The sequence below is a fragment of the Triticum urartu genome, chromosome 5 (genome assembly GCF_003073215.2).
Source record: "Triticum urartu cultivar G1812 chromosome 5, Tu2.1, whole genome shotgun sequence".
NCBI classification, from domain to species: domain Eukaryota; kingdom Viridiplantae; phylum Streptophyta; class Magnoliopsida; order Poales; family Poaceae; genus Triticum; species Triticum urartu.
In genome coordinates, this window is record NC_053026.1 from 629057157 (window position 1) to 629076301 (window position 19145).

Sequence of the window (19145 nt, forward strand, 5' to 3'; positions counted from 1 at the left end):
GCCGGCCAAGCTCGGGGCTATGGCCTCGGCCATGGATGGCGTAGGTGAGCCAGGCGAACGGGTCAAGCATGAGACAGGGTTGCGTGTGCGTGGTACAGGAGGGTGTTGGCCGAGTCCAGCCATGGCAGCCCGCTAGTGGACGACCGCGATGGTGGTTACTCTCTGTTCACGGCGGGTAAGTATGGGCAGCACGGCGGCGTATTGCTCACGTTCATTGCCACGTCAGCATCATTATCCCCAGTCAACAATGTTTAGTCAAAACCACCTGTAATCCTTCCAAAAACCACTCAAAGGGCTAATTGATCTGGTATTGAAGAGTTGAGGGGGTGGTTTAACCGGTTTTAGACTTTGGGGGGAATTTGATCCAACTAAAGAGATTTGAGGGGGAAAAGTATACTTTCTTCTTTAGGAAAAAATCTTAGTCCCCTGGCTTTTTTCTAGGGGAAACCAGACACTTTATTGATCTATGAAAGAGTTCAGAGGTATACAAGATGAATCATGAGGGGATAACAGCCACAGGTGGCGCCCCTGATCAAGTGAAAGAGAGCTGGCAAGGCAAAGCGCCTCACTGGTTGCTGATCTACGTTCAGAAATAAAGCTACAACTATCAAAAATAGAGCTTGTGAGAGAAATTTCTTTGATCACCGACAGGTAAACTCCACCCGTCCCTCCATGGATATCTGATATCAATCATTTGCAGTCCGAAGTCACCACCACCTTCTGCACCAGCAAGTCTTGAGCCAAGGCCAACGCTTCCCGGCACGCTACTGCTTCCAGAATATTTAGATCAACATTCCCGGAGATGACCAGCGAGGAGGAGCCCATATAATGTCCCAGATGATCTCGGCATACTGCAACTGCCGCCCCTTTCCCTTGCTCCTGGTCGATACCCCCCTTCACCATGATCTTCATGTGACCCTCAGGCGGAGGATGCCATGCACCAATCGGGATAGCGGTTCGCCTCGTACTGGATGCCGATGCTGTTTTTGTCAAGACTTCTATACTTTTGAGCTCCTGGATAAAACGCTGAACGAAAGCAGTTGCTAGCGGGCTCTGAAAAACTTCCTCGTGAATGGCCTTCCTTCTCGCCATCCAAATCGCCCAAAGAGTCATGCTTCCATGAACTGGGCATGTGATAATGACCTTTGCATCTAAAATAGCCAGTGTTTAGCAATCGGTTCCACTATTTCCATCATAGTTTCAACCATGGTTTCATCTGCTAGGGCCCATACGCACCGTGCCATAGAGCATTCAATCAAAGAGTGTCTCCACGAGTCAATGTTACCACATAATTGGCAATTGTCCACCATACTCATGTTTTTGTGTTGCCGAACATCCTCTGTTGGCAGAGATTGCCTTGCAAGCCTCCACAAGAACGATCTGATTTTCGATGGGACTTTAGTCTGCCAGAGTGAGGACCACCCCTTCTCATCCGGAGTATGATCCGATGATGATGCTCTTCCGCTCAACAGATCTTCTCCTCTTTTCTTTGTTTCCCAAAGCATCCGATATGCTGATCTTACCGAAAAAACTCCCCACGTCTCGTACTGCCAGGACCAAAAATCTGCCATAGATCGTGTGCACAAAGGAATATTTTGAATTGCTGTCACATCGACTGGGAGGAAGAATTGAGATAAAACGTCAGCTCTCCAGGACACTGAAATTGGGTTAATTAGCTCTGCCGCCACTGTCGGTGGGTTTTGGCCTATGCAAGCTATTGGCCTCATCGCATGATCTCCCGGTATCTAGTTCTGCGACCAGATCTGTGTGGAAGTGCCATCACCAATCTTCTTAATCAAGCCCATCGACAAAGCATCCCTTCCCTCCATCAGTGATCGCCATACTTGTGATGGATGAGGCCCCAAGATGGCATTTAAAATGTCACCTTCTGGGAAGTAGATAGCTTTGAGAAGTTGAGCGCACAGTGAGTCAGGAACTGTTAAGAGCCTCCAAGCTTGATGTGCCAATAATGCTAAGTTGAATAACTCAAGGTCTTTGAAACCAAGACCCCCACATCTCTTCGGTTGTGTCATGGCCTTCCACGATACCCAATGGGGTTTCCGCTGCCCTTCCTTGCTACCCCGGAAAAATTGCCTAATGAGTTTGTTTAGATGTTCACATAAACCCCGTGGCAGTTTGAAACATGACATAGAAAAAACCGGTACCGCTTGAGCCACTGACTTGATCAAAATCTCCTTGCCTGCAGCAGAAATAGTTTTCTCAATCCAACCTTTCACTTTGCTCCAAAGTCTATCTTTTAGATATTTGAAAGCCCCTGTTTTCGATGTCCCCATGTCAGACGGCAACCCCACGTATTTCTCATTTAATGTTTCTGTATGTACACCAAGGATACCTCTTACCTCTTCCCTAACCACCTCCGGACACCCTTTACTGAAAAAAAACAGATGACTTACTATTATTGATCCTTTGCCCTGAAGCTTGACAATATGAATTCAGTAAGTTTGACACCTTTGTCGCCCTCGCACCGTTCGCCTTGAAAAACAGCAGACTATCATCAGCAAAAAAAGATGGCTAACTGGAGGCGCTGAGGGGGCCACTTGAATTCCACCAACATGCGATGACTGATCTCTAGATTTGAGGAGGCCTGATAGGCCCTCTGCTGCTAACAAGAAAAGGTAGGGTGATATTGGGTCTCCCTGTCGAATACCTCTTGTAGGTTTAAATTCCTCCAACTTTCTCCAATTGAAAAGGACTAAAAAAGACACCGATCTTACCATCCCCATTATTCTGTTAACCCACACTGGTGAAAAGCCCAGTTTGAGCATTACCGCTTCCAAATACTCCCATTCAACTCTATCATATGCCTTCATCATGTCTAATTTCAGAGCACAATGACGATGTTTCAGAGCCTTGTTTATTTTCATAAAATGCAAACATTCATATGCCATGATGATATTGTCCGTAATGAGCCTACCAGGAACAAAGGCAGATTGCTCCGGTGATATTATTTCTAGCAACATCTCCTTGAGGCGGTTAACAACGACTTTAGATGCAATCTTATAGAGAACATTACATAGACTTACGGACGAAATTGAGATAAAGATGTCGGGCTCTTCACCTTTGGTATGAGAACCAGACACGTGTTGTTGATGCACTCGGCACTCTCAACCCCTTCCACAATTCGGATAACAGTTTTAGTTACTTCCTCTCCACAAACATCCCAGTGCTTTTGAAAAAAATGGGCTGGGTACCCATCCGGACCAGGTGCTTTGGATGGAAACATTTGAAATAGAGCTCTTTTGACTTCCTCCCCCGTATAAGCTGCATATAGGGTTTCATTCATCTGTGGCGTCACTTTTGTTGGGATCGAGTCTAGCACCTCATGCATATTATGCACTCCTTCTGACATATATAATTGAGTATAAAACTGAGTTGCCATCTCTTCAAGCTCATTGATCTCTGTAACCACATCTCCATTGGCTCCTAACAAGGATTTTATGAGGTTTTTTCTTCTTCTCATCGTGGCCCTCAGATGAAAGAATCTAGTATTCTTGTCTCCTCCTACCAACCATTCCACCCTCGACCTTTGTTTCCAGAGTATTTCTTCACGATGGTATAACTCTACCAGCTGCTCTGTAATTTTCAGTTCTTGTGCACTTGGCCCCGAACGTCCAGGAACACTACGTAGAATTTCCAACTCTTGCTTCATGCGCTTGATCTCCCTTCTGACATTGCCGAATGTGTCCCGATCCCAGGATGATAGGTTCCCGGCAAGCTGTTTTAGTTTCTCCTAAAGCTCATTAACCGTCGTGCTTACTGGTTGATCCTTCCATCCAGTTTCGACAAAAGCTTTTAGCTCCGGGTGGGTTCCCCACATCAGATCATATTTGAAAGGTTTTGCCCCCTTCTTTGCCTTCAGATCCTCAGAAAACTGCAGCCATATTGGCGTGTGGTCCGAGCACGCTGCTGTCACATGCGTCACACTCGCCATTGGGAACAGGGAGCACCAACTTGGATCTGCAACAGCTCTATCCAAACGCACTCGGGTGTACGTCCCGCCCGCCACCTTTTTCTCGAACGTCCATTGTTTCCCACACAACCCAAATCTGCCAAACCGCAAACATCAAGTGCATCTCTGAATTTGTCAAGTTGGTCCTGACTTCGCTGACCGACCCCTTCATACTCAAAATGCTTGAGAACTTCGTTGAAATCACCTATAACCACCCACGGATCACCCATTGTCGCTACTAAATTACACAAGGGGGTCCATGTTTTATGCCTTTCCGGGACCTGCGCTTCACCATAAACACATGAGAGCCTCCAAGGGACCACAAGGCACAGCTCCAAAACCCTTGCATCAATATGATATTTCGAATAACTAGAAACCTCCAATTTTATTTCATCATTCCAAAAGATTACAATGCGGATCTAAAAAAAAGATTACAATGCCACCACTCCTTCCGCTACTACTTTTTTTTGAGCGAAACCTGCTAGGATTTATTGATTAACTGAAATGTTTATAGGAATGGCAACAGGATCATGAGGAAGACCTAGCCATATGTATCTCCCTTGAGTAAGAGAGACTCCAAACCTAGCAAGCCTATGAGCTTCCATATTGGAAGTTCTGTATTCGAAAGAAAAATTACAAGACTGAAACAGTCCAAAACTCTCTAAAATCTCTTTGATGATGCCTCCATCCTCTCCTCCAGCTCCAAGATGGATGTGGTTGACGATTTGCTGACAATCTGAAGCAATTTGAATATTCTGCACCCCCAGATTTTGGGCTAGGGCGATCGCTTCCCGGCAAGCAATTGCTTCCATCATCTCCGGATTAAGTAGACCATGAACTGCCAGCAGTGAGCTTCCAAGATAGGTTCCTTCCCTCGTTTTACAGACCGCAGCAGCTGATCCCATATTATGGTGAACTGACACCCCAGCATCCGCATTGATCTTGACATGACCTTCCTGTGGTGCAATCCACTTTCGCCTTGGCTGGCCCAGGATAGCGTTCTAGCTTCTGTTACCGAAGGATCCTTTAGCTGATCAAGTTGAGAGATAAATCTCATGACGAAAGCATGTGTCTCATACGGATCCTTCCGCTACTACTAACCGAGAACGATGGAGAATGAAAGCCATTTGGGACAATATGGGCCGGTCCATGATCAAAATTTCAATTCGAGCTGGTCCTTTCGAGCCAGATAAGTCCAGCCCGGTCCACAAAGTCACCAGCACCTCCTCCTCCGCAGCCCGCACGCCATCTCGCCGCCGCGGCTGAGACCTAAAGCCCTGAACCCAAACCATCTCTCGTCTCCCCTCCGCCGCCCCCCGCCCCGCCTCCCACCCATGGCGCCCAGCGGTAAGTCCAGCCCCTCCGCCGACGCCGCGGCCTCCTCCACGGCGGACCGCAAGCCGTGGCGGCGGCCGCAGATGAAGTCGAAGGCTGCGGGGAAGAAGAAGGCGGCTCAGGCGGCGCACAACAAGAAGCCAAAGTCGGGCGGGTTCGAGTCGATGGGGCTGTGCGAGGAGGTCTACCGCGGGGTGCGCCACAAGGGCTACCGCGTGCCCACGCCCATCCAGCGCAAGGCGATGCCGCTCATCCTCGCGGGGCTCGACGTCGCCGCCATGGCCCGCACGGGGTCCGGAAAGACCGCCGCCTTCCTGGTGCCCATGCTCCAGCGCCTCCGCCACCGCGACCCCGGCGCCGGCATCCGCGCCCTCATCCTCTCCCCCACCCGCGACCTCGCCACCCAGACGCTCAAGTTCACCCACCAGCTCGGCAAGTTCTCCGGTGCGTACCGCTCTCATAACCATGCCACGCTTTCCACGGTTTGAACTGTGGTTTGTGTGTGACAGGCCATCTCAGGATCCTGGTCTCTCCTTTCTATTCTAGCTAGTGGCAATTTGAGACTTTGATGTTGTATGATATCATCGCCATCCGTGCTTAGAACAGTCTATGTCACTTTGCTTCATGTATGGATGTGATAAATATGCCTAGTGTTATGGATAGCATAAGTATTTCAGTATCACTGGTTATTATTCTGCCCAAGAGTTCCATGTGTGTAAAATTTATATTACAACTGATCTTGTACTTGTCATGCATTATGTCACTATAGCCAATTGAGATATGAAACATGGTGTTTGAGTAAATTGTTAGTGGTGATTGAATCCTCATAATTGTTTGGAATAGGTTATTATACACCCCCTATTACAAGTTCACAAAATATAGTAAGTAATATACATCATAGAATATTTTTTGGGAAATGTACTTGGATAGTGAACAATTATTTCAGAATTACTACTACTTTTTGTACACAAATTTACTAGGGGTGTAGAAAGTTTGGAAAGCACCATTGTACTCCTATGCTGCTACAAAACAAGCTACAAGTGCTGATGAACTATGTAATTTTGTCTTTTCTGCAGATCTAAAAACCGGCCTAATTGTTGGTGGAGGTAGTATGGAGAGTCAGTTTGAAGTATTGGCTGATAATCCCGATATAATAATTGCAACACCTGGTAGGTTTGAGCACATCTTGTCAATGGTTGATGACTTGTCACTGCGATCGGTAGAATATGTTGTATTTGATGAAGCGGATTCCCTCTTTAGCTTGGGGTTCGCCGAGCAGTTACACAAAATTCTACACAAGTTGAGTGATACAAGGCAAACATTGCTCTTCAGTGCTACTATGCCGAAAGCCCTCGCAGAATTCGCAAAAGCTGGCTTGCGTGATCCTCAAGTCATAAGACTTGATTTGGACAAAAAGATCAGCCCTGATCTGAAGCTTGCCTTTTTCACACTGCGTCAGGAAGAGAAACTAGCTGCTTTGCTGTATTTGGTCCGGGAGCGTATCAGCTCTGAGGAGCAGACAATGATATTTGTTTCAACGAAGTATCATGTAGAGTTCTTGAATATTCTTTTCCGAGAAGAGGGCTTAGAAGCTTCCCTTTCCTATGGTGCCATGGATCAAGAAGCCCGCACTATTCACATTTCAAGATTCAGGGCAAGGAAGACCATGCTACTTATAGTGACAGATGTTGCTGCAAGGGGTCTGGATATTCCATTGCTTGATAATGTAGTGAACTGGGACTTTCCTGCTAAACCAAAGTTATTTATTCATAGAGTTGGCCGAGTAGCTCGGCAAGGTAGAACTGGTACAGCATTTACATTTGTCACTTCAGAGGACATGCCATTTTTACTGGACCTACATCTCTTTCTTTCAAAACCTCTTAGACCTGCTCCAACGGAGGAGGAACTGCTGAAAGACATGGATGGAATGAATTTAAAAATCAACCAATCTCTTGCTGATGGGGAAACGATATATGGCCGTTTTCCTCAGACAATACTTGATCTTTGCTCTGATGGAGTAAAAGAAGTCATCAGTGGATGCACAGATCTGATTGCATTGGAAAAGCCATGCGCTAATGCTTTCCGCTTGTATCTGAAGACCCGTGCTATGCCTTCAAAAGAATCTGTCAGAAGGGCAAAAGATTTGCCTCGTGAAGGTCTTCATCCAATTTTCAGAGATGTTCTTAGACCAGATGAAATTTCAGCTATTGCGTTCTCGGAGCGGCTGAAATCATTTCGGTAGGTTCTTCGTCTAGCAATCCTTTGTTTTGCTTGTATTTGCCCGCTTTGTGCAATCTAATGGTCCTTTTTCATTCTTAATGCTTGTCAGGCCAAAGCAGACTATTCTAGAGGCTGAAGGTGAAGCTGCTAGATCAAGAAGTTCTAAAGTAATGCGTTGCTGCATCTTATTTTCTTAGTTCTGAGAAATTTCAGTATCATATTAAGTTATTCTCCTACGTCTGCAACATGCAGCTAGTATACTAGTAGCTCTGATCTGAATACTTGATTACTGCTTAAGCTAACTTGTAAGCGCATGGAAAATGGAGCTTCTAATTGCACATGCCCTTTGTGGCAGAGTTTCTTACTGGTTCTACATTGCAGAAACATGTAGGGTATTTTTGAGGGAAAGCAATAGCTTTAATTACTTAACAGTTGGGCAACGGGCTTCTGATTTTAGCCAGTTCATGTGCTACAGTATTCGCCGCACGCCGACAAGCCCACACCTCACATTTAGAGAACCACATCTTCATTGTTCATTCGCTACAGTATTCGCCGCACGCCAACAAGCCCACACCTCGCATTTAGAGAACCACATCTTCATCTGAAATTTGATGCCCTCTTCAACAACAGCATTTGCAGAAGAGTGAACCGTTCGACATCCAGCGCCACTGCTAGGAGTTGAGTGTTTCAAAAACAACACATAGTGTTCCTAAGTCAGCTGCGGCAGGGACTGCCTCAGCAATCAGAACATTTTTTTTATTTGGGTGGGGGCATAGAAGAGGAGAACAAATGTAAGGAATGAGATTAAATCTCTATATGTCGATTCCTAACTGAATTATTTGGGACTCTGAAGTGACATGAATCCTTTTACTCACTAATAATAGTGGCCAAATACAAATTGGTGTATTACCAAACAACATGCAGTTAGTAACTTAGTATACTGATAACTCTGATCTGATTACTTGACTAATTCTGGAACCAACTTTTCATATGATTTTTAGGCATTCCAGATGTGGTTCAGGCAAACCGTACATATATTTACATATCACCGTATCTTTTTTAAAACTAACACGACCATCTTTTCTTCCTTCTAGGGTAGCAATCAATGGCTAGATGTGATGAAGAAGAAAAGAGAAGTCCATGAGGGAATCATAAATTTGGTGCATGAACAGTCTGGTGATCTGGCAACAAAGGTAATTATTACTCTGAAGTAATACCTTTGTTTGTTCTCAACTTCTCATTTAAGCATAGCAAGTTGCAAACCACCACATAGATATGTAAGTGCTGACATAATAATCACTTGATACAATGTACCTTGAAATACTACATATGACAATGTTTACTGGGTTAAGGTGTAGTATTAGCCTAACCATTATACTACTTTGGTGTGCCTTATCATCTGTATGGAAAATTAACCCTAAAAAGATTGGTTATTCCAGCAAAGATGCCTGGAACAAACTAAAGTGGAGAATTCATTTCTTGCATAGCTGATTAGCAATAATATATTGCACTGGCCTCGAAGGTCAATACTTTTCATGACTGTTGTCTTTGTGACTCAAAAATGGCCTCATAAGCACTTGTTACGTGTCTTTGATTTGTTTAAAACTGCAGCACATTCATGTTCCGTGTTCTGAAATTTGCAGATGGTGGTCTTGGTTGTGATTTTCTTTAGTTGTTTGGTCTCCAATATTTACTTCTATTGAATGCTCTGAATAATTTGGCCTTGCTAATTTAGATGAAACACACAGTGGATGCATCAATCATGCCAGATCCATTTGAAGCGAATTCGTTTGTTTGCTCCGTAATTTTTTTTTTTGTAGGTTGATAGTTTCGTTTATGGCCAGTACTTGTTCTGGTATCCACTACACACCAGTTCTGTGTATATGGCCTATTCTGCGTGTTTTATGAACAGTTTCCACTTATCCCTTCGAAAGTTATAGATTAATGGACAGCATAACACTCTAATGTTAATAAGCCTACCTTTATTCGTTCTTCTGCGAGTGCCACACTGAATATGGTACTTTGTTCTTATGCTTTGTACAGTGATTTATGGCTATATTTTATGCAGGAAGAAGATACAGAAAACATTTCTAATTGGGAGAAAAAAGGTCTACATTTCTTTTCCTTCCTGTGAGCTGTAGTGTAGTGAGATTAATACCTGTCATTGCTGTTTCAATGTCAAAGTGCATCTTGAGCTCTGTAACACTATTCCTAGAAAAAGTTCATCCCCTCTTATTATGGTGATTATAATATTTTTGTTATCTATCAATTTCAGAAGTTTGTGGTAAGAAGCGGAAGTCACAAAGCTTTAGAGATGAGGATCACTACATAAGTTCAGTGCCTCAAAACCAAGTATGCAGCTTAAATAGAAATATCCTTAATTTTTACTGCACTAGCATTTCTGCATAATTTTGATTTCACTATTCCTTTCCCCCTTCAGCATTCAGAAGCTGGGTTGTCAGTAAAGGGAAATGAAGGATTTGTTCAAGATAGGTATGCTGTGCACGTTTCCTGATATACAATTGACTCTTTGTTTGATGTGGAAGTGAGCCACTATCAATAGCCATAGGAAATGATCAGTATATCTGATACTGGGAGATGTACTAGTGTAGGGAGAAGTATGGTGAGAAAACCTGGTTTTCAGTTCCCGGTCAATTTCTGTTTGCTATTCTTCTTTACCTTTTTGTCTTTTATAATCATAAACATCAAGATTTCATAAAATTAGCTTGAGATCACATCACATCATCCTGTGCATATGGAACTTACCAGTTTAGCCAGCAGGACAGATAACCGGCGGCTTACCACAGGTCATATCGTCCCTGGTTTTAACTACAAAGTTGCATCATCATGTTGAATGTGCTTACTTTTTGTTGAATGTCCATTAACACTTGTGTTTTTCGTGTTATTCTTGCCCGCTCTCCAGCATTAATAGTGTGGTCATGATTCAGCCGAAAGTACAACAAAACTAACTGTTATTTAAAAATCTGACACTGAGTAGGGCTGCCGTTCAGTTCTAAGAAATTTTGGCCCATGCTTCCATTGAAAAATAATTTGGCGTATCCAAATTTGCTCTCATTATTCAAGAAATAGGTCTGCAGTTTCAACACCATGCCACTTTGAATAAAGCTTCCATTGCAAATTAATTTAGCGTATCCAAATTTGCTCTCATTATTCATGAAATAGGTCTGCAGTTTCAACACCATGCTACTTTGAAAGTTTCAATAAAGCTTAATGATGTGTGCAGATTGGATGCTGCTGTCCTTGATTTAGTCGATGATGAAACTTCTGGAATGCAAGCCCAGAAAACTCGATATCACTGGATGAAGGTATAACTTTTCCTAGCAACATATCGATCTGCAATATGCAAATTCACGTTTGGTCATGCTAATCCTTACTTTATTATTGCAGAACAAGTTTGTCAAGTTGAATAATGGGGATCGTGTCACTTCTACAGGAAAGGTACATCTTCTGGATACAGTTTCATCATATACCATGTTTACAGTGCTACTGTGCTAGATGTGTATAAACTGTGATCGCTAATTTAATTTCATAATTTAGATGTGAGCAGCTAATCCTTTTCCGTTCTAGTTTGACAGCTTAAAATATGTGCCTGTCCAGTTGTTAATATCTTGGAAGTTCGGTGCTGTTTGTCTGTGTTCAATTTTTCTGTAACAAACTATTGGAGGAAGTGGTATTTGCACTTCCAAAAATATATGTTCTGATGCCAGGATTGGTTTTGTAATGGTCTAATGTGAACAATCTGGAATTGAATTATTATGGTAAAACATGTAAATCTCCAACAAGAGGGTATTATTTCAATGCTGAAGAATATGATTTGAAATTTTAATACATCCTTGTACTGTGAAAAATAGAACTATATGATTGTTATACATGGCTCCTATCTAAATGGTATAACTTGTTGAGTATGAGTACTTAAAGTTTTCATTGGACATAATACATATTTCTTTCAGCTTATAGTTGATAATAACAGGAATATCATTTCCCAAAGTGTAACATTTACGCCAAAACAATATATTGAGGAATTTTGATATATTAGTCATGTGTTGGACATAGAAGGTCTATTTCAGATGTGCAATACTGCATATCTTCTTAGCATATACCGTGTACCTAAGTTGCACCGATACGGACGTAAATACTCCCTCCGTCCCATAATGTAAGACGTATTTTGACACTACACTAGTGTCAAAAAACGTCTTACATTATGAGACGGAGGGAGTACATAATTTTAGGAAAGCGCCAATACATGTACTATTAAAAAAAAATCAATAGTGTGTGTAGCTGCTAGGATCAGCAGATTACCCGCTGGCCAGCAACAGCCAATAACAAACATGTATCCGTGTTTTTGAGGTGTGTACGAAGACTTTATAATATGGTGCTCTATTGTTTACCTACCTAGATTATTTCTGTAGACATGTCTTACCTAATCGTCTAGACGAGCAGTTGACGTAATTTTAAAACTTCTGATTACTGTTATTGTGATTCAGATTAAAACAGAAAGCAGTGCAAAGTTAAAGGCGAGTAAAGATATCTATAAGAAATGGCAGCAGAAGTCACATAGAGCAATCAGTTCTGGTGGAAAAGATGGTGCAGAAGGAGGCTCATCTACACCAGGTAACCACCTTTTATTTGTCCTCTTGTGTCACATGTGATTGTCTTTTTTTTTGCTGTAAATTTTATACGAAGTCCATTATAGTTCATCAATCTGGTCATTTTATTTCCTGCAAAGCTGTTTTTAGCTAACTTTTGTTCTTGTTGGGTCTATCATCTTCAATAAAGCTTTATATAAGCATCCAATCAGTCGAATTTTGTTTTAGCTTTCATATTCATCCACAATTGTTTTCTGAAAAATACATGTATGGTAAGCATGTCCCAGCTTTACGGTTTGTCATTCTAACACCTTTTTATTTTGTCAAAAAGAATTCATTGAAGCTGTGCTTGCATTCACATATTCAGTCAGTTAAATATCACCCAAGGGAGGCTTATCTTATTTAACAGATTGATGATTCTCATCCTTGATCTGGTTTCTCTTTGTATTTGTACTCGAAGCAAATTACACTGGAGCTTTGTAAGTTGTGTGCTTTTCCACTTAGCTTGCCAAACTTGCAAAATTACATTTTGGGTCGCCTGAATTGTGTTCATTTGCGTTGCAACTATTGGATAATGAAGTAGCTTGGCGGTAGACAAAATAAAGATAGCCCAGCATGTTAGTTTGGTTCCTTTTCTTCTCCCTTTCATCTCTCCACCTTTCCCCATCTTCTTCCATGTTCATCCCCTCTCTCTCCAGGTCAGACCGTAGTTACCAGATTCACTAAACCACACTCTGAACACCGATCTAGATTCACGAATCAGAGAGGTATACCCCCTTAGCGGACCTGATTCGGGTGAGGTAGCGAATTGGGAATCATGAATAGAATGAATCAATCAAGTAGCTATGGGTGAGGCAGTCATATACCCCCTATTGCCACCATGCGCCATACATGTCATGAAATGTTTGGACGTGCGTTATTTGAGGTGTAGTGAAAACCTGAGTATAGTTAAAGCAACTCTGGTGACAAAATGCTGACCAGATTTCACTGCAACGGGATAAGCCTTGACACCATATGCTCACTGGTTGCTTATTGTCTTGTATGTTTGCATCCACTTGAAATCTCTTTCTTGTCATATTCTCGCTACAGTTGTGTTGATAGTTTGGCTTGTTTAAACTGTTAATTCCGTAACTTGGATATCATTACTGTCATATGTAACACGGCCTTATGCTATGACCTTTTCCAGCTGGCTATCAAAGAGGAAACAGAAGATACCCTGCAGCCGGTCGCGGACGTTCGTCTATACCAAATGCTGATGTGCCATCGGAGATAAGAAATCCCCAACAGATGCGGAAGGGCAGGCAGGAAAAGGCGATGCAAAATCTGCGCAGGAATGAGAGATCTGCAAAAGACGGTAAATCTCCCGGGAAGTTCCAGAAAAACAGGAGGCCTAATGGATCTGGAAGAGATGATAAATTCCAAGACAGTAGAGCCCAGAAGAGCCGAAGACCAGACGGGAAAGGGAAAGGGGGCGGAAAAGGGAACGCCAAAGGGTTTGGTAAAGGTAAAGGAAAAGGAAAAGGCAACCCCAAAGGGAGGGGTACCAGGTGAATGTCTGGCTACAAGAAAGAAATATTGTTGTAGAGCCATCAGGAAAGAAGCACGCTACTCTGATATTGGGGTGCTTGTTACTTGCCCTAGACCGTGTCCCTGGTTTTATTCATTTTCGTTTCAGTTCTACTGTGATAGCCGGGGAAATAACCATGATTTTGCCAGATATATGTAACCGTGTTTGTTGTGACGAGAAGTAACCATGGGCTCAATTTGACACTATTCCGCTTTGCCTGTGAGATTTTGGTAAGCACAATAGAGAAACTACTGATAATGATTTTTAGCCATGAAGGCATGGCACGCCCCCATACCATATTTCCTTCTGCGACATGTTTACTGTATGTTATCTTCTATATTTCATGGGCAAGTTACTTTGTGTCAAAATATATTGCAGCACAAACTGACTTGCATTGTCAACGGTGAACACGCTACTGTACTGAAAATTGTGTCGTTGCAGCCATGTAAGTGCATCTGGTGCTAATCATCATTGCGCCATGAACATGAAGTTAGTTTGTTGTCTGGTTATTGAGCGAACTAAGTTTCTCAAGGGGTAGCTTGTTTTTTGGAGGGTCAGTGAGCGAATTCAGTTTCTTGAGGGGTGGTTTGTTTTTTTGAGGGTCAATGAGCGAATTCAGTTTCATGAGGAGTCGTTTGTTTTTTGGAGGGTCAGTGAATGAATTAAGTTTCTTGAGGGGTCGTTTAGTAAAAAATAATGCCATTTTCCTGTGATCTCAACCTATACAATAGCAATGCGCCATTTGGCCAGACATACAATTGAACGAATATACTGCAGAGATGACATCTCAAATCGCCACTTGAAAAATGAGACTGGATCAAATTGCTACTTAAGATGTCGTATGCAAAGAAATTCCCTTTCTTTTTCATGTACACCATGCAACCACACAAGTTTTCCAAATATGGAAAATGCAAACCCAACTCGACACATTTTTTTTTGAGGGGGTACTCGAGGGGGTACTCCAACACAATTGGAAGTTTTTTTTTTTTGAGAAAAAACTGGATAGACCGAACAATCTCATGTACGGGCCGGATGGGCCGAGCTGTTGGACCGTTCAAGATTTGCGGGTCAGCCCGCTTTAGCAAAGGACTCGCATAGTTTCCGGTCCTAAAAAAAATGTTTCCAGCGTCCCTGGAGCAAATCCACCCCCTCCCCCAAACCCACACCTCATCGTTGCCACCACCATTGCCGACGTCCGAGAACCCGCCCTCTCGAGGTGCAGCCGCCCGCTGATAGCACCGCTCTCTCCGCCGCCATCATTTGTGCAAGTAAGCTCTCGTCTCTCGTCCCATCCCTACCGAAGGAAATATGCCCTAGAGGCAATAATAAAGTTGTTATTTATATTTCCTTATATCATGATAAATGTTTATTATTCATACTAGAATTGTATTAACCGCAAACTTAGTACATGTGTGAATACATAGACAAACAGAGTGTCACTAGTATGCCTCTACTTGACTAGTTCGTTGATCAAAGATGGTTAAGTTTCCTAGCCATGGACAAAGGGTTGTCATTTGATAAACGAGATCACATCATTAGAGAATGATGTGATTGACTTGACCCATCCGTTAGCTTAGCACGATGATCGTTTAGTTTACTGATATTGCTTTCTTCATAACTTATACATGTTCCTATGACTATGAGATCATGCAACTCCCGAATACCGGAGGAACACTTAGTGTGCTATCAAACGTCACAACGTAACTGGGTGACTATAAAGATGTTCTACAGGTGTCTCCGATGGTGTTTGTTGAGTTGGCATAGATCGAGATTACGATTTGTCACTCTGAGTATCGGAGAGGTATCTCTGGGCCCTCTCGGTAATGTACATCACTATAAACCTTGCAAGCAATGTAACTAATGAGTTAGTTACGGGATGTAGCATTACAGAACAAGTAAAGAGACTTGCCGGAAACGAGATTGAAGTAGATATGATGATACCGACGATCGAATCTCGGGCAAGTAACATACCGATGACAAAGGGAACAATGTATGTTGTTGTGCGGTTTGACCGATAAAGATCTTCGTAGAATATGTAGGAACCAATATGAGCATCCAGGTTCCGCTATTGGTTATTGACCGGAGATGAGTCTCGGTCATGTCTACATAGTTATCGAACCCGTAGGGTCCGCACGCTTAACGTTCGGTGACGATCGGTATTATGAGTTTATGTGTTTTGATGTACCGAAGGTAGTTCAGAGTCCCGGATATGATCACGGACATGACGAGGAGTCTCGAAATGGTCGAGACATAAAGATCGATAAATTGGAAGCCTATGTGTGGACATCGGAATGGTTCCGGATGAGTTCAGGCATTTTCCGGAGTACCGGGAGGTTATCGGAACCCCCCGGGAAGTATATGGGCCTTATTGGGCCTTAGTGGAATAGAGGAGAGGAAGGGAAAAGGTGGGAGGCACACCCCCTAGCCCAATCCGAATTGGGTGGGGGCCGCCCGCCCCCCTTTCCTTTCCCCTCTCCCCCTTCCTTCTCTCCTACTCCTACTACTTGGAAGGGGGGAATCCTACTCCCGGTGGGAGTAGGACTCCCCTAGGGCGCGCCATAGAGGGTCGGCCCTCCCCCCTCCTCCACTCCTTTATATACGAGGGAGGAGGGCACCCCATAGACACACAAGTTGATCATTGTCTTAATCGTGTGCGGTGCCCCTTCCACCATAATCCACCTCGGTCATATTGTAGCGGTGCTTAGGCGAAGCCCTGCTCCGGTAGCTTCATCATCACCGTTATCACGCCGTCGTGCTGAAGAAACTCTCCTTCGACACTCAGCTGGATCTAGAGTTCATGGGACGTCATCGAGCTGAACGTGTGCAGATCGCGGAGGTGCTATACTATCGGTGCTAGGATCGGTCGGATCGTGGAGCTGTTTTTTAGCCAGTCGTCGCTGTCTTTTTTAAGCTAGCGCCATGAGAAAAAGTGCTTCGATGCATGTTGGCTAGCGACGTGAGAGGAGCAGGAGAGCTAGTGCTACTAGGCCGTGGCCCGTCAAGCTAGTGATGGCGAGCAAGGGCGGGCCCAGGAATTGAAGACTGTGTATTCAAATTTTGAATTTCTTTTGGGAAGCCTATAGTGCTCCTTCTGGCGCGTATAACAGATTATAATAGTATATTGTACTAGTTCTAAACTATATAAAAGATATTGCATAATATATTATATTCATCAAAGTTGATCATAACTTGACATTGTTCAACATATAGAAGTAGACATTGTTCAACATATCGTACAAAAATCTAAGATATATAGAGGATAAAAAATAGAAAATGATAAGAAACTTTACAAATTACAAGGGTACCACTATTCTTTATATATAATGTTCAATGTAGTAAATTCAAAATTTATAAACATTCTCAAATTACAAATGTAAATGGAAAATTGCAAATTCTCATGTCAAATATTTCACAATCGAATGCAAACAAGTTCTAATTGCACTATAGTTAAATAGGCAGACAAGTGTTCAAACTAACTTACTTTTGTCTGTATGTACTGCAGTGCAGCCAACTTAATTAACATCACGAGAAGAAAACTGTGCTCCTGCCTGCAGCGATGGATGCATTCAACTGGACTAAGAAAAAAGAATTGGCATGAGAGGAGACGTCCCAATTTCAGAAGTGAAGGATTAATATATCCTATTAGCAATTATACCTGAATCTGTGGGTTGTGGCTTTGAAACTGAACCATGTGAAAGGATCGATATGGTTGACTAGAGGGGGGGTGGGGGTGAATAGGCAACTACCAATTTTTAGATTTTCTTTACCAAATTAAACTTTGCATCAAAGTAGGTTGTCTAGATGTGCAACTAGGTGAGCAACCTATATGGTGCAATAACAACAAGCATACAAGCAAGCAAGGGTAGAAACACTAAAGAGCTTGCACAAGTAAAGGTAAGAGATAACCAAGAGTGGATCCGGTGAAGACGAGGATGTGTTACCGAAGTTCCTTCCTTTTGAGGGGAAGTACGTCTCCGTTGGAGCGGTGTGGAGGCACAATGCTCCTCAAGAAGCCACTAGGGCCACCGTATTCTCCTCACGCCCTCACACAATGCGAGATGCCGTGATTCCACTATTGGTGCCCTTGAAGGCGGCGACCGAACCTTTACAAACAAGGTTGGGGCAATCTCCACAACTTAATCGGAGGCTCCCAACAAGACCACGAAGCTTCACCACAATGGAATATGGATCCGAGGTGACCTCAACCGTCTAGGGTGCTCAAACACCCAAGAGTAACAAGATCCGCTAGGGATGAGTGGGCAATCGAAAATCCCTTGGTGGAAGTGTAGATCGGAGCCTTCTCAACCACTCCCGAGCAAATCAACAAGTTTGATTGGCTAGAGAGATAGATCGGGTGAAAATGAAGCTTGGAATATTTAATGGAGCTTGAGCAATAAATGGAGCTTGGGGGAGGAAGAGGTGGGTGAGAAGGAAGAAGGGGACTCCTTTTTATAGTGGGTGCAACAATCCCGTTGCCCCCCACCAACCAGCCCTGCACAGGGCGGTACTACCGCTGAGAGGGGGCGGTACTACCGCCAGGACAACGGTACTGCCGCGCCAGCCAGCGGTACTGCCGCGCTGAGGAGACTAGTAGGGAACGGACCCAAATGCGGTACTACCGTGGTGGTAGGGCGGTACTACCGCTCCTGGAACGGTACTACCGCCACTACAACCATGACTAGTGCCATAAAACCCAACACGAGAAAAAGACCTCTCGAATCAAGGCGGTAGGAACCAGACTGCCCAGTGGTACTACGGCAGTGGGGTCAAGGGCGGTAGTACCGCTGCGGAGCGGTACTGCCGCTTGTGACCCTTCGGTCGTAGTACCGCAGGCAGTGCGGTACTACCGCTGGGGCGCGCGCGAGAGAGAAGAAATCTCTCAAAGAAGCTGAGGACAAGGCGGAGGTGCCAGGCCCCCAGCGGTACTACTACTGTGGAGCCACGGGCGGTACTACCGCTGCGGAGCGGTACTGCCGCTTGTGGCTTCTCAGCGGTACTACCGCTGGGTGCACGGTACTACCGCTTTGACCCAGACAGGACAAAGAAGAGAGAGGAGAGATCTCTTCAATGGAAAGGAAATGCTCGGAGGGTGAGAAGCTGATGTGTACGTGATGATTCCACCCATGCAAAACCCCAGCGGACCCCCTCTTGATAGTACGGTGCCCTCTACGCAACTAGTCCACCGAGAAAGAAACGAAAGAGCTACACCGTCTTGAAATACACTCCGAGGGGAAGAAGGCGTCTCGTGCCAGGGGAGAATCTGTGGATAATTCAAAGCACAAGATTAGTCCGCAAACATGTTGTCATTAATCACCAAAACTACCTTGAGAGAGATATGTCGTAACAATCTTCCCCTTTTTGGTGGATTGATGACAACTAGCGATTTGCGCAAGGAAAAGAAATGAAACGAAGAAAACTAAGAACTACAAAATATAAACGGGCTCCC

The 19145-nt window shown here is 43.8% G+C and overlaps 1 protein-coding gene across 1 annotated transcript in view; it reads left to right on the forward strand.

The window, feature by feature from the left end:
- The window catches only part of LOC125507571 (DEAD-box ATP-dependent RNA helicase 29), a 44111-nt gene extending 30120 nt beyond the window's left edge, over positions 1 to 13991 (forward strand). The window contains exons 2-12 of the mRNA XM_048672113.1: positions 5170 to 5749; positions 6382 to 7543; positions 7635 to 7692; positions 8620 to 8718; positions 9594 to 9633; positions 9801 to 9877; positions 9966 to 10018; positions 10770 to 10851; positions 10934 to 10984; positions 12031 to 12157; positions 13319 to 13991. Coding sequence (XP_048528070.1) covers positions 5170 to 5749; positions 6382 to 7543; positions 7635 to 7692; positions 8620 to 8718; positions 9594 to 9633; positions 9801 to 9877; positions 9966 to 10018; positions 10770 to 10851; positions 10934 to 10984; positions 12031 to 12157; positions 13319 to 13683 — 2694 coding nt within the window. The 3' untranslated portion in view covers positions 13684 to 13991. The remainder of the gene's footprint in view (positions 1 to 5169; positions 5750 to 6381; positions 7544 to 7634; positions 7693 to 8619; positions 8719 to 9593; positions 9634 to 9800; positions 9878 to 9965; positions 10019 to 10769; positions 10852 to 10933; positions 10985 to 12030; positions 12158 to 13318) is intronic.
- The last annotated feature ends 5154 nt before the right edge of the window (positions 13992 to 19145 follow it).